Raw genomic sequence first — 19,844 nt, forward strand, 5'->3', positions numbered from 1 at the left:
CACTCAAAACTTCCAAACCCTAATTCAACAAGTTGAACACAGAAACTAATGGAAACAATTACACATGCCAGTCTAATCCAACCAACCAGTCCAAATGAGTCCAATCGGGTCCATGGACAAAGATAACTCCAAACCCTAACCAATATCCATCATAAAATCTAACTCCTTGCAACAAGTCAAAACATGCAATGCAGAAAGAGTCTTACCTGCAACAAGGAAACAACCAAAATCTGAAGAAGGCAATCTTACATGAGATTTCCTACATGGAAACATCATCATCAACATCAAAGACCCACAACACCGAAAGGGTTTTTAGGGTTTGTCATCCATTTAATTAGTCATCGTCAACAGATGAAACGACACGAGAGAGAGATGGGAAAAGGAAATTGAGTTACGTTTATTAACCTCCAAAGAGCACATGCACTCTTTGAGTCGTTCCTACCCTAAATATTGACAGCAGTTCATTTCAGACAAGACAAAGTGAAAATCTAGTAAATTAGATATGTCACAGAACCAGGCACTCTTTCCCGATCTCTTCTCAAAGGAGCCCCTTCATTCTTTTGTCAAAGAATTTGGTTTTATACGCTATCGACTACTTCATAGCTCTGTTATTATTCGTCGAATGACGGTCATACTCATATAAGTTCCCTTCGCATGGGCTTAAAAGGTTTATTTCGGATGCTGCACCCGCTAATTCCCGGCACGTCCTTCTAATGGATAACAACTGAGATACTATGGTATCAGAACCTGAAATATATAGGCAGGGCCCGCTTAGGGAATCACTTGCTCCCATTCATACCTTCCGGGAAGGGGTAAATCGTTGATGATGTCAAAGTTGTACCTGCGAAAACCCAACCACCAAATATGAGGATTTCACGGTATTGGGGGTCCATGTAGATTGCTAATCTATTTCAGTTAACATGAATCACAATCAGTTAAAGTTGGTTTTGCAATTTAACTAGCATACTTCTCAATGAAGATTTTCTGTTGCTCCTCCTCATGTCGGGCAAAGAACTCCTCCATCTCAAGCGTGGTTGGGATATTTCTTTGCACATCGTTTCTAACTCTCCGGTGAGTTGAAATAGAACTCGTCCGCCTTGTGGTGGAACCGGGGGTTCCTATTGTGTCTGACTCCCTTATGAAGCTGCACGGCGTGGTTTCTCTAGTGCTCCTGTATTAGACATGGAAAAAACAATATCAACCCTGCAATCTTACATCTGAACATCACTTACAAAAATCTAAAAGAACATACAAATTGTACACGATTCAAGGGAAATCTTAATCTACAAAAATATTATTACCCGGGACCACCTTCATCCCACAAAAAGGGACCAAAATGTGTTTTCTTTTGGTGTCCATGTGATATTAATAACAAAGAAATGAAATAAAAGTGTACTAAATAAAACAAATTACATTTTGGCAGTGTATGCAAGCAATTAATGGCACGAGATCTGGAAGTTTTTGTCACCTATACAAGTAACCCCAAAAAAGAGGTGTCCAACTTAAATGTTTGGGAGGCAAATAGGCCCCATGAAAACGATATGTTAATGCTCTAACACAAATGAAACCCAAGAGCGATTGCTGTCGGTACTGCAAAAGAAAGTTTTATTTTCCCTCACTTCATCATCATATGGACACCCCCAGCTTTTGAGATCAATGCTATTTTGCAAATCAAAAGAGAGAACATAGACGCATCCAAAGAATAACAACAATAGTTTGTCCCTCGTGTCATCGCCTCAGTCCTAATGTGTACTAACAGATGCAGACTAAATTGCCAAAACATGATTTTGAAACTAGCTCTACAAAGATAATGCACAATTATATATAATCTATATGATATCTGCTCAAGTATATCTTCTTATTCTTTCACTGTCTAGTTAAGTTAAAAGCAATAAATCGGCTTTACAAAGAAGCTGATGAAATTTTAGGAACCATGAAAAGCAGATGACTTTGACAGTGTGGCCCAAAAGCCAAAGCTAAAAACTTTATATTTGAAAGAAAAGTTTGAAAAAAAATTCAAATAAAAACCATTTCTTGCGAGGGAAGAGGTGGAGGGAAACGGCCATTTTTCAAGTCTGAAAAAGCTTAAAATATTGCCTTTCCTATATTATTAAAAGCCAACAATTATTAATCAAGAAAATCATATTTCATATCAACATTAGGCAAAAAGTACAGACAAAACCAGTGCTAAGCATCAATATTTAAAATAAAAAAAAATTAAATTAAAAATAATTTAGATGCAAAAAAGAACAGAAGAAAGAAAACCATCCCATTTGAGCTAAAGAAATAAAGAAGCAAAATTTACCTGTCTCTGGCTTCAAAATCCAAGTTGTTTTCCCCAAACGAAGCCTCGACCCCCAAATCGTTACCATACTCTGCTCCACTTCCGAAATTACCAAAACACCCCTCCTCCCCTTCCTTCTCTTTCCTCTCAACGGGTCCAGCCCAGTCCAACTCCACCGACGAGCCCACGCTCAGCCTGGATTTGGGCCTCGATTCCACCGGCCGCCGTCGGCTTTCCCCGCAGCAGCCTCCTCTGGGCTTCTCCGAGGGCTCATTAATTCCGCCGCTCTGGCTCTGCTTTTTGACGGCGTCGTTTCGCAACGGGGGCTTCTCTAGACGGCGGCTCCTCAGCTGGAGGTAGTACAGGGAGGAGCTATCTGAGTCCGATTCTCCGGCGGGGGATTGATCTTGAATCTGTTGCTTCTGCTGCTGCTGCTGCTGCTGGAGCTTTTGGAGGGCTAGGGTTTTGGCTCTGGTCCGAACGCCGAGAGAGGACTGCGGCGAAATGGAGACCTCCATCACGGCTACGTCGCCGGAAATTTTCGATTTCTTCATGTATTTCCCCATAACTCAGGCCCTTCCGGCCTCTCTGCGTTTTCTTCGAAGTTGGAATTTGGAGAGAGAAAGGTGATGACAACTGACGGAGGCGATATCTATCAGAGAGAAAGGAGAGCGAGAGAGAGAGAGAGGGGGAGAGGGGGAGAGAGGGAAAAAGAGGGTTGGGGGGGGGGGGGGGGGTGGGGGTCTTTGGGGGGAGGAGAGAGGGAGAGAGAAGAAAAGTTAGGGTTGGGGGTTTAGGGAACAGTGGTACTTTATATCTCTACATTCTCGTCGTATTTTCATTATTTGCCCCTTCTCTCTTAAATTATTTCTTCCGTGGACCCTTCTCTCCCTCCCTTCTATTTCCTTTTCTTTTTAAGTTTCAAAAATAAATTAATTATGGGATTTATCACAAATAGTTCTTAAAATTGATTCTCATCTTGAAGATGGTATCTGAAATTGAAAATCAATTAATGTAAGTGTAATTTTGGTTGGCCCAACCCAAACCGCCCATGTCCAACCAGACTTTAACCCTGAACAAGCGGGGTTTTTTTTAGTTATAACCTGCCAAGTCGCTCATTGATTGGGTTGAGTTGGGTTGATCATTTGCCCGTCCGAACCCGACATATACTATGGGGGGAGGAGAACCTGGTGTGCAGAAAAAATTTATTACAGGTGATGACACACTTGAAAATATTGGGGTATGCTAAGTTTTTGTAAGTTCCTCTACAACATATGATCTTGGTCGTGGCCTTTAGCAAATATGTCGTGCTTGAACCTTTCTTTTATATTCATATCAAATGGTTATAGCATTACATTTAATTTGAGACTTCCATCAAATTGTTGAACCTGAGGAACTTTAGTTAATCAAGCCTTGAATTCTGGTAAGCGAATCACCATCTCAGACTACAAGTTGAATTAACATTATATACGGTAGCAAATGTCCAAGTTAGTACTAGCTTTGGTATTTCTTGTATTTTAATTCAAACTTTGCATGGTTGAAACATTCATATTTAGTTTAACTTTATAACGGATACAATTTGAGGAATTGAATTTTAATTTTGAAAAAGTTGGGCAACCCGAACCCAACCCAAGTAAATCCAAACCCGATTAAAACCCAACCCGAACCCAATCCCGAATTGTAAAAGTTGGGTTAGGGTTGGGTTGACCTTCCAACCCGCCCAACCTGAGACACTTCCCGGCCGAATTGGACTTGGCCACAAGTATGAAAATTGCTTCCCTCACTGTAAAATTTGGTAATTTTTGGAAATTGTTGAATTTTCCGATGAGTTGGGGCGGCCGACCGCCACTGGCGGTGGCACTTTGGTCAGTGGGCCAACGATACCTTTCTAAGTCCAATTAGATGTCCTGAATTTGTATTTGATATTCATATGACGTGGTTTGATCGTTTGAATCTAATTTCATTATGATACATTACTTGATCAAAATATGAATCGACGATCCGACCGTCGGATTGTGATGAAATTTTAGTATGTTGTTCTAAAGGCATAATGTGGATTTTAGAAGATTACGGATCCAAAATCCGATGTGCGGATCTTCCGGATCAAATTACATAGGGACGTGGACCTGACCGTTGATCGGAAGTTGACTTTTGGTTAATAGATATTGAATCATTTAAATTAGGGAGTTTTAATGAAAACCCCACGGTACTGTTCACTTTAATGAAAAACCACATTTTTACACTAAAAAGTCAAACCTGATACTATTCACTTTACCCTTTATTTTGTCATTATCGTTAAAACTCAAAGTTTTCAAGCCCTTTTCATTAGTTTTCCTTTTAAATTACTAGAATTAGTATTGATAGAGACTTAGTGAGGCTTTGCGGACTTGTCCTGGTGAGTGACTCTAATTTATGTGATATGGTTATTACCCTGCTTTCTTATATTAGTATCCTTTTTGGATATGACTTGGTTTTATAAATGTGTTTTTTGTTAAAATGTGATTTTATAATTGGCTATCGATCTATTTTTATTAAATGTGATTTGATTCATGGATTGGAAATATTGTGAAAAGGTGATTTGAAGTGCGTATTGAAATGTTTATGAATTGTGTTATAAATATACATTTGAAATGTTGAGAAATGTGAGGGTTAGTAGGGGACCGTTACCCTAGAGTCACGGGGTTAGGTGGCACTGAGTCTGCACCATGTAGCAGTGGTACATGGATGGTCCTGCTTGGTTAATTCGGGATGGGGGACCATCTTATTTATGGATCGCGCTTGGTTAATCCGTGATGGGCGATCCTTATGGTCATGTATACTTAGGACTGATCATGCTTGGTTAATCCGAGATGGGTGATCACTACCTAACAGTTCTGTAGGTGTGACTTTGCTTGGTTAATCTGCAATGGGGGGTCACTACCTACTTGGTTATCTTGACCATGCTTGGTTAATCCGCGATGGGGGACCATATTATTTATAGATTGCGCTTGGTTAATCCACGATGAGCGATCTTTATGACCATACATACTTAGGGGTGATCATGCTTGGTTAATTCGCGATGTGTGATCACTGCCTAACAGATTCATGGGGATGCCTCTACTTTGTTAATCCACGATGGGGGTCATTACCTACATGGTTACTCAGGGCTAGCTCTGCTTGGTTGATCCGCGATAGGGGGCCACTTCCTGTTTAGTTACTTATGTAGGCTTCAGCCGAACTGCGTCCCTCTAGCCCTAGTTTTTAATGTACATATGAACAATGGTTTTTGAGAATCTTGGTGGTTTGAATGGGAAAAGCCATTGGATGTCTGGGTGACTCCTTCGGAGTTGTTAGAGACTTGACTATGTTTTCATGTTTACGAACTTATATTTGAGGTTTATAAACTATGATCGATGGTCTTTCTTTTTATTGATTATCACATACTTGTATTATTGTCACTCACCCGAGCTCCGTAGCTTATCCGAGTTCCATTTGGTCGGTGCACCATTCTCATGATGTAGGCATTGATTTTACATATGACAGTCTGGATAGATTATGAGAAACCACTTGATATTTTGGTTCCGTTAAGTAGTCTGGAACCCGACGTTGTTGGATTCCATTAAGTGGTTCGGAATCCTTACTCTCACTCATTCCCATAACGTTAGTCTAGAACCCTAGATTCGAGTGAATGAGAATTACCCACAATAGACCTTGTGAAAATAAAATAGATTTACTATATTATTGGTCATAATCCAAGTAGAAAATTATATAAAGTTCCTTGGTTAAATTCGTGAAATGATATGTTATCGCATTGTTTGATTAACATAATTAAATGCTAATATCATGTATCTTTGATTCATGAATTGATTGATTGACGGGATTGTGGAATGACCTTGGTTATGGTTGTTATTATTATGATTATTTTAGTTGATCAATGTGGCTTGAGAATAATATGTGCTTCGTTGGTTATTTGATATGTTATATGCTGTGGATGGAAGTATTGTGCTGAAAACATGGAATTTATATGATGGATGGAATGAGAATCTTGAATGACATGTTGGTTTGTTTTGTAGCCTGAACTTGGTAATTTCATGCATGTCAAGTTCTAATAATTGATTTCAGAATGCTATGTATTCATGTTAGAACGCACCAGAATAAATGTCTAAATTAGTGAACGACGAACTACGAATGACTTGATCCCTAATGAGGGTACGTAGGCAGTCTAACGAGGATGTTAGATGCGGCCATAAAGTATACGAAAAATTACTATGCGATTCGATTCTCGAGTTATGATTTGCCACATCCCGGAAGCGGGATATGTTGAGATACAGGTATTTGGTGACGTCACGTGTCGATTCTGGACGTATGTCAAGATCGGAGCATGACACAACCCACCCGAGTTGCACCTCTAATGAACATAGGTGTCGCAAATCAATGTGGTCATTGTGTCACAATTATGTTAAAAATTTCGTTAAGTGCTAATATGGCACATAAATGAGCCTCACAAGATTTATGAGTTTTTATCACAAATAGTTCATGAAATTGACCCATATCATCAAGATGGTCCCTGAACTTGACCCACATTATCAAGATGGTCCCTAAAATCAAGGTTCTAATAAACGCTAGGCGCAAGTCAAGTGGCGGGCTGGGGCTTAGCGCCTAGGCGGACTAGGCGGATTTAAGTAAATATATTATATTTCGTGTAAATAAATGTCTGTTTATACTTAAAATATATATATATATATATATATATATATATATATATAATTTCATCATAAACTACAAAATAGAATGACATATGTATTATGAAGTATTGGAACATAATGAAAACATGGGGGAACAAAAATATAATGTACGTTCATTTAAGTATTCAACAAGTCTCTTACAATTTATTAAAAAAATAAAATGCAAAATGAAAGTTATTTATTTTCTATTTAAGTGAGTCACAACCTAGACAGGAGCCTAGGTGGGTCTGGGCAGGTTAGGCGACCGCCTCATCAGGTCTATGCACCATTTCTTAATTTTCAAACGCTTAGGCATTAATCGGGACAGTGGTCAGCCGCCTAATGCCTAGGCGAGGATTTTTATAACAATGCCTAAAATTAAAAATCGATGAATGTAGTCCTTGGAAATATGTGTCACAAATCAATATGATCATTTCACTACAATTCTGTAAAAAAAAATTGTTATGGGCTAATGTGGGTTTAATAATTAATTTAAAAAGTTGTTTAAATACCTTTTTGCACAATGGATTTATTTTTCTTATAGTAGGGCCTACTCTGAAGAAAGATCCCTTTCATAAATTCTCAAATGCACAAGGTTTAACCAAGGTCTAAGAAAGGGTTTGGAAATAGTTTTCAACCAACAATAGACGCACCTCGGTTGTAACCTCATTATCTCAAGGCAGTTCTCGCCATTCTTTGAGTCACCATACCACCAGGGAAGTGTCCAACTAGCTCTCTAAGATAAGATTGTGAGGATGTTGATCGCCTAAATGTTAACGGTGATGTCCCAAAATTTCTATCCATGTTCAATTCAATGAAGTGTATCGAAGTGTGTAAAGATTAGTGTATTGAGAATTTTTATTTATTTATTTATTTAGAGAATAGATAGGAAATGATGTACATGAATGTGGACTGGGATTAGAGGTGATTGTAGGACTGGGTTTTTGGGTTGACAACTTTTTATTAACAATTAAATTATTGAACCTATTTGTAATTTTTTTAATTTAATTAGACTTGTGTGACCCATTTATGTGTCACATCAATACATAACAGAATTTTTGACATAATTGTGACGGAAGGACTACATTGATTCGAGACACTTACTTGCAGGACTACATTGATCGATTTTCAATTTAATGGACCATTTTGATGTCACGGGTCAATTTCAGGGGCCATTTTGATGTCGCGGGTCAATTTCAATGACCATTTGTGAGAAAAAAATGACTTATGGGACCCATTTATGTGCCACATCTGTGATAGCCCGTCCCGGACTTTTCGTATCGTAAGGGTGAAATGACGATTTTGCCCCTAGTATGGTTTTTTTTCGTTGTGTGGTTGTTTTTGAGTTTTGTTTGGTTGAATTTGACCACACACATACCCATACTCATTCATCTCTCTACCCTGTCCCGAGACCTCTCTCTTTTTCTCCCATTCCTATCTTCTTGTACGGATAACACCTTAACCCTTGAAATCGTCACGGATCGAGGAAACAAACTACATATTTGTGCTCGTGAGGTCCTTAAGAGTTCAACCATACCCATTTCAGGTAAGGATACCTTCGTTTTCACGTCGAACTCGGGATCCCCCGATTTGGTCACTGTTCATGCACACGTTAATTCTTCTGTTTTTGGGAATTTCAAGCTTGTATGAAGCTTGGTGAGGTCCTTAAAAGGCTCGGGGTGGTTCGTTTGAAGGTTTTGGACGTTGGGATTGTGAGTTGTAGGTTTGGCCGGAGTTGGTGGTGTTTTCCCAACGAGATTCCGTTGGTTTTGGTGCTTGAAAGTGGTATGAATTTGTTCCTCTTGTTGTAATCTTCATTTTGGTACCAATTTTGTGAAATTTGGATGAAAAACGAAGGAGATATCAAGTTTTGAATTTTTCCCGGTTTTCCGGCGTCGGCGACGGCGCCGGAGGTTGGCCGAAGAAGACGACAGAATATTCTGTCAGTTAGGACAGAATATTCCTAACGGCGTTAACGGAATCCATCAAAGTTAACGGAATATTCCTGACGGCGTTAACTGACGCTGTCAGTGTGCTAGGCATGTGCCTGCGTGTGGGCGGCGCGTACGGTGTTGGAAAATTATTTTAAAAGTATGGGGATGTTCGTGAGGTTGAGTAGATCATGTTGGTGTATTCATACACCCCATTTGAGTATTGTATGAGAAGTTATTTGGTAATGTTGGTTATGTGCTTTAAAATTAACGTATTTATAGTTGTTTCACATATAGGTGAGACCTATCCCGAGGACGAGCGCAGTTACTCAAGGCAAGGGGGTTACGACCCTTCTACATACCAGTGAGTGGGCTTTTGGTTTTCCGTATATACCTATATACTTATATTTTTCCCAGAAAGTGAAATGAAATGTTTATACGTTTATATGCCATGCATTATGTTGTCCATTTAATTATGCATTATTAGTTGCATATATATATATATATATATATATATATATATATATATATATATATATATATATATATATATATGTTGGTGTTGCGGACGCACAGGTAAGTGCCAGGTAAGTTATGGTTTATGTTTATGTTTAGTAGTGATTTAAGATGCATAGAGAGCTCATAACCTGCACCCTCGGTGTTAGTGCTCCCGCCCAGAGTTGGGCACAGTCCTTCACGTGATGTTCACCTCCCGCACCACACGCTCATCTTGGATCCAAGTTAGGTGCACAGTCCTGTCGTACATACCACTTTAGGTGGTTCCGACTCATAAGTGACCCGCGATTATTCGCCCAGTCTTCACGTGATCGTAGCACTTGAGCGTATTTATTATACACCCAATCCTGTCGTACATACCACTTGAGGTGGTTCCGACTCGTGTGCAGGTATAGTTAGTGAGTTGGAGATTTGAGCTCTAGATTCAACCGTACAGGTCACGTTAGGTGACTCCGGTTGACAGATTATATGGCATTGTTTGGCATTACCTGAGTATTTGCATTTTATTTCGAGGCATTTGGCATGGCATATCTCCTTGCATGATTTATATATATGCATATATTCTATTTTCTAGGAAGTATACAGGTTTTACGGCGAGGGTTTAGAACTTTATTTATGAAATGGTTTTTGAAAAGCTTTGTTTTTGCCCACTCACGCTTTCTGTTTTGCGCCCCTCCAGGTTCTAGTTGGCTAGCACTTTTGGTGGCTCCCCAAAGGATTTCTCGGCTTATCTGACAGATTATCACCAGTGTAGGACCACCTTTGGGTGTGTTTAATTAGTGTTGTTTCTCCCGGACTGCACTAGGTCTTTCGTGCTCTGGACTTTATTTTTCACACTTACGCTTGCACATGTATGTTATTTACTTTGTGTATAGCTGGGTTTTTATTTATTCGTACTTTTATGATTATTTATTAGCTTCTGTACTGTGCACATGGTTACGTCACTTCCACATGACGGCCAGCATGCCCTGATCTCGATCAAGGTGTGTCAACATCAGTACTTAACAGAATTTTTAACATAATTGTGACGGAAGGACCACATTGATTTACGACACTTATTTTCAGGAACTATATTGATTGATTTTCAATTTCAGGGACCATCTTGATAGTGAAAGTCAATTTCAAAGACCATTTGTGATAAAAACCCATTAATTAATTTTCTTCTGTACATTTTAATAATATAAAAAATCTTTTGTTCAAAAAAAATATATAAAAAAAACTTTAATTAAACTATCTATATCATCTACAATTTTTTTTTTATATGAAAAAATGTTATCCTTCATTTGGAGGTGGAAACTTAAGAAAATGATGGAATTCACAATAATTGCAGGATGTAAAGTTGTTTACTCTTGTGAAGTTTCTTGTTTTGTTAACTTAAATGTACAATGTTTTGTTAAATTTATATTAATTAAAGTATTTAAATTCACATAAAACACTTGTACTTGAATATTTTATGCAACAAAAAATATTTAAATTCATACTAATTAAGGTAAGTTAAATAATCCAATAAGGAGGTAAGAGGTGAATCTTTGGTTATATGGTTATTAATATTTTTTTAATAAATTAAAACAGAATGATCACTTGAACCTAGCTAGATTTTCCTTCTTTCTTCCTAATCTATTCTCTATGAGCAATTCCGTTCGTGTTAAAGAGATATGGCTAAATCCCAAATCCAACTCGAAACACATCTCTATTCATTTTTGGGTCGCCATGGCTGGTACCATGTCGATTTTGAGTCCAAGTCCAAATTCTTCGCGTTGATGTCAGTGAGTGCTTTTTAATTTTTTTTTTCGTTAGGCGTGTGCACAACACACTCCCACTAGGAGAGTGGTGCGACATATTGTGTTGGATGAGACCCGCCATAACGGTCAGCTAACTTCCAACAACTATTTGACATGTGTCCAAATCTCAAATGTCTATTTCAAATTCCTACTTTAATCTTGGTTCTTATTATTTTATGTAATAATAAATTTTAAAAAAAGGTAAAAAATTAAAAACAAAAATTGTAAAAAAATTTAAAAAAAATTGATAGACATGGACATGTGGTATAATAATAGTCACCTATTATAAATTAATCTCAACTGTTCAATAATTATTAAATAAATGTATTATACATTAAAAATAAATTAAATGATTGTAAATAGTAACCGCCACCGATGAATAATAACTAAGAAAAACTAATGAAAATGGCTTGAAAACTATCATCGTGGTTTACTGTTTAAGTAAATAATAACTACAATAAGTTTAGTCCTAGATTGAATCCATCAAAATATATATACATATATATATTTTAAATCCAACTAGAATTTTGCCTTATATTCGAAAAGAAAAATAAGTGTTTCTTCAAGTACACAAGTTATTCAAAGGAAACTGGTCCAAAGTCTTCGAGTCTCAATTGGACAAGGTTGGACTAACTTGTTCAAAAGTCTTAAGTCTTCAACTTTCAAGTCCTCGGTCTTCATATCCGGATGGAGCAAGGAATTTTCTCTACTACAAATCATTAGCAAGTTCTCTACATTAAAGTAATTACTAGTCTAATTTGGTTTTATGTACACATTGCATCATCAATGACTATAAGTTAGGTCCGGCAAACGAGTTTGTCGTGTTCGTGTCTTTTTTATATTATACATGTTACCTTAATCAGTGGTGTCATGTTAAATCTATTATCTTGACGGATCCAAAACTCGTTATTTTTGTGTTGATTCGTGTCAAGTTAATGGACCAAGTAAGAAATTGCCAAACCTATTATAAGTGGAAGCAACGAGAAAATTTTTGAATGCAACTAGAACGTCAAGGTGGCATCCAAAGCCTATTACGTATTGTCATTTTTTTTAGGAAAAACACGTCCCCATAATATTGTATGATTAATTTAGAATGTTGTTATTCTAGTATCTCGTTGCATGTAAATTGTTCTTGTAAACAATTGTGTTCTCATTTGACACCTAAGTAACATGCAAAGCTAGGACTACATACTATAATAGTAGGACCGAAATTCAGAGATTGATCAATACCGAAATTGCATAGATTAATCGCTAAAATTTTGTTTAATATAATAAAAATATATGTGTTTGTAAAGTACTGCTTGAGTAAGTCGTTTTCACGTGAATTGGTGAGCTTTTGATTCATGTAGAGCTCACGTTGCATTAAAGGTTAGAAGTAGGCTTGTGTTTTTTTATCTTGTCTACGTGTCCTTGAGTAAATAATTCAAAGTAGTGATAATTAGTGGTGAGGTCAGAAATTGTTGAGAGATTGTGAAATATAAATAGGTAGAAGTTTCTGCCTTCTTTTTGTCGCACTCCATAAAAAACACATTCAGTTGCGAAAACTCGTCAAACACTTTCATAGCCTTGCCCATTTCTCCATATTCAGAATACAATTCAATGCATAACCCACAAACATATTCAATGCAACCTTATCATGTTTCTTCACAAATCCATGTATTGTTGTCTTACATGTGAGTGTCTTAACCTTGCACACGCAAATCAATATGATCATTTCATCACAATTCTGTAAAAAATTTGTTATGGGCTAATGTGGGTTTAATAATTAATTTTAAAAAGTTGTTTAAATACCTTTTTGCACAATGGAAATTTTTTTCTTATAGTAGGGCCTACTCCGAAGAGAGATCATTTTCATAAATTCTCAAAGACACAAGGTTTAACCAAGGTCTAAGAAGGGGTTTGGAAATAGTTTTCAACCAACAATAGATGCACCTCGGTTATAACCTCATTATCTCAAGGTAGACCTCGCCGTTCTTTGAGTCACCAGATCACTAAGGAAGTGTCGAACTAGCTCTCCAAGATAAGATTGTGATGATGTTGATTGCCTAAATGTTAACGGTGATGTCCCAAAAGTCGTTGCCAATTGGCCAAGTCATCACCAAAGGTGATTTCAATCCAGGTTCAATTTAGTGAAGTGTATCGAAGCGTGTAAAGATTAGTGTATTGAGATTTTTTTTTTTTTTAAGAGAATAGACAGCAAATGAGGTAGATGAATGTGGACTGGGATTAGAGGTGATTGCAGGACTGGGTTTTTGGGTTGACAACTTTTTATTAACAATTAAATTATTGAACCTATTTGTAATTTTTTTTTAATTTATTTGACTTGTGTGACCCATTTATGTGTCACATCAACACATAACAGAATTTTTGACAAAATTGTGATGGAATGACTACATTGATTTGGGACACTTACTTGCAAGACTACATTGATCGATTTTCAATTTCAGGGACCATTTTGATGTCGTGGGTCAATTTCAGGGACCGTTTAGATGTCGCGGGTCAATTTCAATGACCATTTGTGAGAAAAAATGACTTATGAGACCCATTTATGTGCCACATCATTACTTAACATAATTTTTAATATAATTGTGACGGAAATACCACATTGATTTGCGACACCTATTTTCAGGGACTATTGATTGATTTTCAATTTCAAGGATCATCGTGGTAATGAAGGTCAATTTCAAAGACCATTTGTGATAAAACCCCATTAATTAATTTTCGTCTGTACATTTTAATAATATAAAAATCTTTAATTAAACTATCTATATCATCTACAATTCTTTTTTTATATGAAAAAAATGTTATCCTTCATTTGGAGGTGGAAACTTAAGAAAATGATGGAATTCACAATAATTGCAGGATGTAAAAGTTGTTTACTCTTGTGAAGTTTCTTATTTTGTTAACTTAAATGTACAATGTTTTGTCAAATTCATATTAATTTAAGTATTTAAATTCACATAAAACACTTGTACTTGAATATTTTATGCAACAAAAAAATATTTAAATGCATACTAATTAAGGGAAGTTAAATAATCCAATAAGGAGGTAGGAGGTGAATCTTTGGTTATATGGTTATTAATAGTTTTTTAATAAATTAAAACAGAATGATCACTTGAACTTAGCTAGATTTTCCTTCTTTCTTCCTATTCTATTCTCTATGAGCACTTCTGTTCGTGTTAAAGAGATATGGCTAAATCCCAAATCCAACTCGAAACACATCTCTATTCATTTTTGGGTTGCCATGGCTGGTACCATGTCGATTTTGAGTCCAAGTCCAAATCCTTGGCATTGATGTAAGTGAATGCTTTTTAATTTTTCTTTCGTTAGGCGTGTGCACAACACGCTCCCACTAGAAGAGTGGTGCGACAGATTTTGTTGGATGGGTCCAGCCACAACGGTCAGCTAACTTCCAACAACTATTTGACATGTGTCCAAATTTCAGATGTCTATTTCAAATTTCTACTTTAATCTTGGTTCTTCTTATTTTATGTAATAATAAAATTTTTTTTAAAAGGTAAAAAATTAAAAACAAAAATTGTAAAAAATTTAAAAAAAAAAAAAGAATTGATAGACATGGACACATGGTATAATAATAGTCACTTATTATAAATTAATCTCAACTGTTCAATAATTATTAAATAAATGTATTATACATTAAAAATAAATTAAATGATTGTAAATAGTAACTGCCACCGATGAATAATAACTATCATCGTGGGTTACTGTTTAAGTAAATAATGACTTCTTATTAGTCGTAGATTTAATCCATCAAATTGGGTAGAAATGCTTTATTTGATCACTTCAGCTAAAGTGCAGGAAAGCTTCTGGGTCAGACTACCAACTAAAATGATATAATATATATACATATATATTTTTTAAATCCAACTAGAATTTTGCCTTATATTCGAAGAGAAAAATAAGTGTTTCTTCAAGTACACAAGTTATTCAAAGGAAACTGGTCCAAAGTCTACGAGTCTCAATTGGACAAGGTTGGACTAACTTGTTCAAAAGTCTTAAGTCTTCAACTTTCAAGTCCTCGGTCTTCATATCCGGATGGAGCAAGGAATTTTCTCTACTACAAGTCATTAGCAAGTTCTTTACATTAAAGTAATTACTAGTCTAATTTGGTTTGATGTACACATTGCATCATCAATGACTATAAGTTAGGTCTGGCAAACGAGTTTGTCGTGTTCGTGTTATTTTTATGGGAAAATTAGGTTCACATCCTTCTTTTTGTTATTTTTTTTACTTCATTGATTAAAATTTTATTCATTTTGAAATTTTTATCAAGGTCCTTGGGTATTAATAACATCATTAATTATTTGAATAATAAAATATTTTTATTTTTAAATATATTCCTTTAGTGTTAAAAATGTTACGATTAGTATATTTATATTTATGGCTAAATTTTTTATCATATATTTTGATTTTTAGTTTGTACCTATTTTTAATTTGTAAATATTTTTTAATTTGTACCAATTTTCTTTTGATTTTTAATTTGTACCCATATATTAGTTTCTTTTTGTGCCCATATTTTTTAAAGTTTTATTTGTGTTTATACCCATGTCTATACTGTCAAGTGACATTGTATATTTAATCAATGTTAGAAAAATTACATATGGTATATTTATGTTTTATGCCTAAACTTTGTATCATATATTTATGTTTTTAGTTTGTACCCACTTTTAATTTGCAACATTTTTTTTTTAATTTGTAGTATTTTCTTTTTAGTTTTATTTTGTACCCATGTATTAATTTCTTTTAGTGCCTATATTTTTAAAAATTCATTTGTACTCATAATTTTTAATGTTTTATATGTATGTACCCTAATTTATTTATAATGTACCCATTCTTCTTTATTAATGTACCACTTTATTATTTGTGAAATGTACCAATTTTTTTGTAAAATGTACCAATTTTTTTAACACTATGGATACATTCTTTTGCCATTTATTATTTCTTATTTTTACATACTTTTTATCCATTTATTCAATCAAAATGTTTGAATTTTTTTATTGTAACCGTTTCTAATAGTATTATAATGAGAGATTTTAAATTTATAGGATTATAAATCTCATAAAATATCAAACAATTAATGTCAAAACTATAAAAATATAAATATTAATAGTAATATAATGAGGTGTACAAAGTCAAGGGACCTTGATCAAACTTTGAATACTATTAAGGTTTTAATTAAAGAATGTTAAGGATTAGGGACTGCATCCAAAATATCCTTATTTTTATATTATACATGTTACCTTAATGAGTCGTGTCGTGTCAAACTCATTATCTTGATGGATCCGAAACTCATTATTTTTGTGTTGATTCGTGTCAAGTTAATGGACCGAGTAAGAAATTGCCAAACCTATTATAAGTGGAAGCAACGAGAAAATTTTTGAATGCAACCAGAACATCAAGGTGGCATCCAAAGCCTATTACGTATTGTCATATTTTTTTTAGGAAAAACACGTCCCATAATATTGTATGATTGATTTAGAATGTTGTTATTCTACTATCTCATTACATGTAAATTGTTCTCATAAACAATTGTGTTCTCATTTGACACCTAAGTAACATGCAAAGATAGGACTACATACTATAATAGTCGGACCGAAATTCAAAGATTGATCAGTACTGAAATTGCATAGATTAATCACTATAATTTTGTTTAATATAATAAAAATATATTTGTTTGTAAAGTACTGCTTGAGTAAGTCGTTTTCACGTGAATTGGTGAGCCTTTGATTCATGTAGAGCTCACGTTGCATTAAAGGTTAGAAGTAGGCTTGTGTTTTTTTATCTTGTCTACATGTCCTTGTGTAAATAATTCAAAGTAGTGATAATCAGTGGTGAGGTCAGGAATTGTTGAGAGATTGTGAAATATAAATAGGTGGAAGTTTCTGCCTTCTTTTTGTTACACTCCATAAAAAACACATTCAGTTGCGAAAACTCGTCAAACACTTTCATAGCCTTGCCCATTTCTCCATATTCAGAATACAATTCAATGCATAACCCACAAACATATTCAATGCAACTTATCATGTTTCTTCACAAATCCATGTATTGTTGTCTTACATGTGACTTAACCTTGCACACGCATTTAGAGCAATGGGAATGGTGAAATTATCAAACTTTTCATCATTGTCTTTGACTCAGATATCATGTTATGGAAAAGATACAAAGTATCTTCCCATCGATTCTCTCTACAGTAGTTTCCAAGCATGGCATTCAAGAGAGAGAGTTAAGTAGGGTGTTTCGTCAAACAACTTGCAAGCATGACTGAGTGACTCACATAATTTATAAGTATGCCTATTGGGCTCTATTTTTTCACTCAACATTGCATTAAAATACCCCTTCACCATCATATACCTGTTGTGGCGCATAATGGCTTTAAATAGAGCTTCATAAAACTTGAAACTTCTCTGCACACCCAATTCCTTCATATTATCAAACAACTTAATAGACTCTTCAACAATGACAATCTTACTGTAGCCCTTCTTAACAACGTCATTTTATGTTTTTTATCCCATGATCAAAACGACGTTGTTTTTACCTAGGTTTTTAAAAAAAATAAAATGCAAAAGGAGTAGCAAATAATAAAACACAGAAGTAGTGAAGTAGCGCAGCAGATTTCGGCAGCAGTTCAGAAGACTAGATGGGTGAAATCCTCACTCTCTATGACGATTTCCGGCCACCGAAAAGGCGGCCGCCCTTCCATGTCCCCATCTAGCTTCGCCATGGCGACAATTTGACGTTCTAGTTGTAAGTAGATTCTTCCCGTAAACAATTGTGTCCGCAGATGGCACCAAATTAAGTAATATGCAAGATCACTACTACATATATATATATATATATATATATATATATATGTGTGTGTGTGTGTGTGTGTGTGTGTGTGTGTGTGATAACAGATCGAACTGGGACTGCAGGCACTGTTTTACCAAAGCAATATTGGAATATACACCAAGACCAAGGTATACATTATACAAAGTCAAACAGATGGCGGTGAAAATTACATTCCGAAAAGCACAATTAGGTATTTAATTCTATGACTCATCTCTTGCGTTAATCAAGTAAACAGTAATTAGTTGGAAATTTAAGATCACAGTGGTGAGAGAGTATTTGATTATAAGATCCAATATTGATAAGTAGGAAAAGAAAAGAAAAAAAGTACAATATCAAATCTCAAAGCAGAATTGTTTAAAGAGAAGGTGAAAATTGGTGCTGTGGACCAATAATTTAAGCATCAAACTATCTAGTCAATTAAATTTCAAGTTTTTCAGACAATAAATAAGGCAATAGATATCTTGATGTTGAAAGATTAAACGTATTTTTCAGCATGTCAATTCTGAATAATACTAGAGTAAGACATTTCTACCAAGGCGGCTTTTGGGTGACCAAAGCGTTCTATCGCACGGGGCCTCAAAAAAATTTGCTATCCAATATATAACATTATTATATCAAAGTTTATGAAAATTGATCTTGTATTTCCAAAAAATGATGAATATCAAGCCTACGATGACATACTTGGGTGTTCTTCACTTCGGAAATGTTAAATTCGATGAACAATGATAAATTGAAAGATTGTTGTGATCATCTTTAAAACTTTCTCAAGAAAGGTGAGTCCTTTTATGATGATAAGGATGCATTATTTATAGAGTTGAATATTTTACGAGAACGTTTGCCGAAGAAATGAAGACATCAATTGACATATTAAACTACCTGAAGAGGATGCGTTGTCTCATGACCGCAAACATTGCATATAGAACTCTATTGATTGTATTTGCTATCGTTGCATCTGCTAAAAGGAGTTTCTCAAAATTAAAGTTATTAAAATCATACTTGCAATCCAACTATGTTGCAAGAAAGTTTAAATGGGTTTGCTATGATAGCAATTATAGTGGCTTTTTAGATAAAATTGATTATGAAGGTTAATTGATCATTTTTGCAACAAAGAATGCACGAAAAACCATCTTTAAGTGAAACTTCAATGCAGTAATGCAAGAAGAGCCATCTTTAAGTGAAACTGCAATGGGGGACTTTTTGAAGCCTTGTTCATTAGGTTTCTTAATATTGAACTTATTGTTGATTATTTAGTAATATGGTTATTTTTGTAGCTTTCTTTACGTGCAAAGATATTTGGAAATTGATAATTAGTACGATTTTTAAAGTTTGTTTCAATTTTAGTTGTTGCTTTTTAATATCAATGCATTATTCTTTATTTTTTGGAAGACTGTCTTAGGAGGGGTTCGGTTTATAAATATTGCACAGGGCCCCTGAAATCTCTGAGACGGCCCTATAGTAATACTTTATATAGAAATAACCTCCTTATAATTATAAAAAATTTCAGCCACAACTTGGGGATAGTTATGCATATGAATAAACTCCACAGTGAAATAAGTTATAATCTTTATAAAGTCCCGTATTAAGGAACCTCGCTTTGATGTAGTAATAATTGTCAATAAATACAAAAATATGCAATCTCACAAATAAAAGTTTAAGATGAACTAAATATTGTTTGAGAAGATGTTTTATTTGTCAAAGTTGATACCATGCGTTTGAGCTTACGAGTACATAACACCTCGTCAACATGGACATTTTCTTGGCGAAGCCATAATGTTTCTAG

General features: G+C 35.1%; 1 protein-coding gene across 1 annotated transcript; it reads right to left on the reverse strand.

The window, feature by feature from the left end:
- Positions 1–278: 278 nt before the first annotated feature.
- Positions 279–3,118, reverse strand: ICK6 (inhibitor/interactor with cyclin-dependent kinase). Its single transcript, XM_068468275.2, has 3 exons — positions 2,306–3,118; positions 968–1,171; positions 279–841 (listed from the first exon to the last, which is right to left on the reverse strand). Exons 1-3 carry the CDS (start codon positions 2,848–2,850, stop codon positions 772–774), a joined length of 819 nt encoding a protein of 272 aa, XP_068324376.2. The 5' UTR covers positions 2,851–3,118; the 3' UTR covers positions 279–771.
- Between the last annotated feature and the right edge of the window lie 16,726 nt (positions 3,119–19,844).

This window comes from Pyrus communis, chromosome 10 (genome assembly GCF_041283825.1).
Source record: "Pyrus communis isolate YQ-2024b chromosome 10, ASM4128382v1, whole genome shotgun sequence".
Lineage (NCBI taxonomy): Eukaryota > Viridiplantae > Streptophyta > Magnoliopsida > Rosales > Rosaceae > Pyrus > Pyrus communis.

Bases quoted from the DNA above. Each gene is read 5' to 3' on its own strand.
- ICK6 (XM_068468275.2), bottom strand. From the start codon at position 2,850: ATGGGGAAATACATGAAGAAATCGAAAATTTCCGGCGACGTAGCCGTG. The intron at 1,172-2,305 runs GTAAATTTTGCT...TGTCTAATACAG, and splicing joins GATTTTGAAGCCAGAGACAG to GAGCACTAGAGAAACCACGC. The intron at 842-967 runs GTATGCTAGTTA...GGGTTTTCGCAG, and splicing joins CAGAAAATCTTCATTGAGAA to GTACAACTTTGACATCATCA.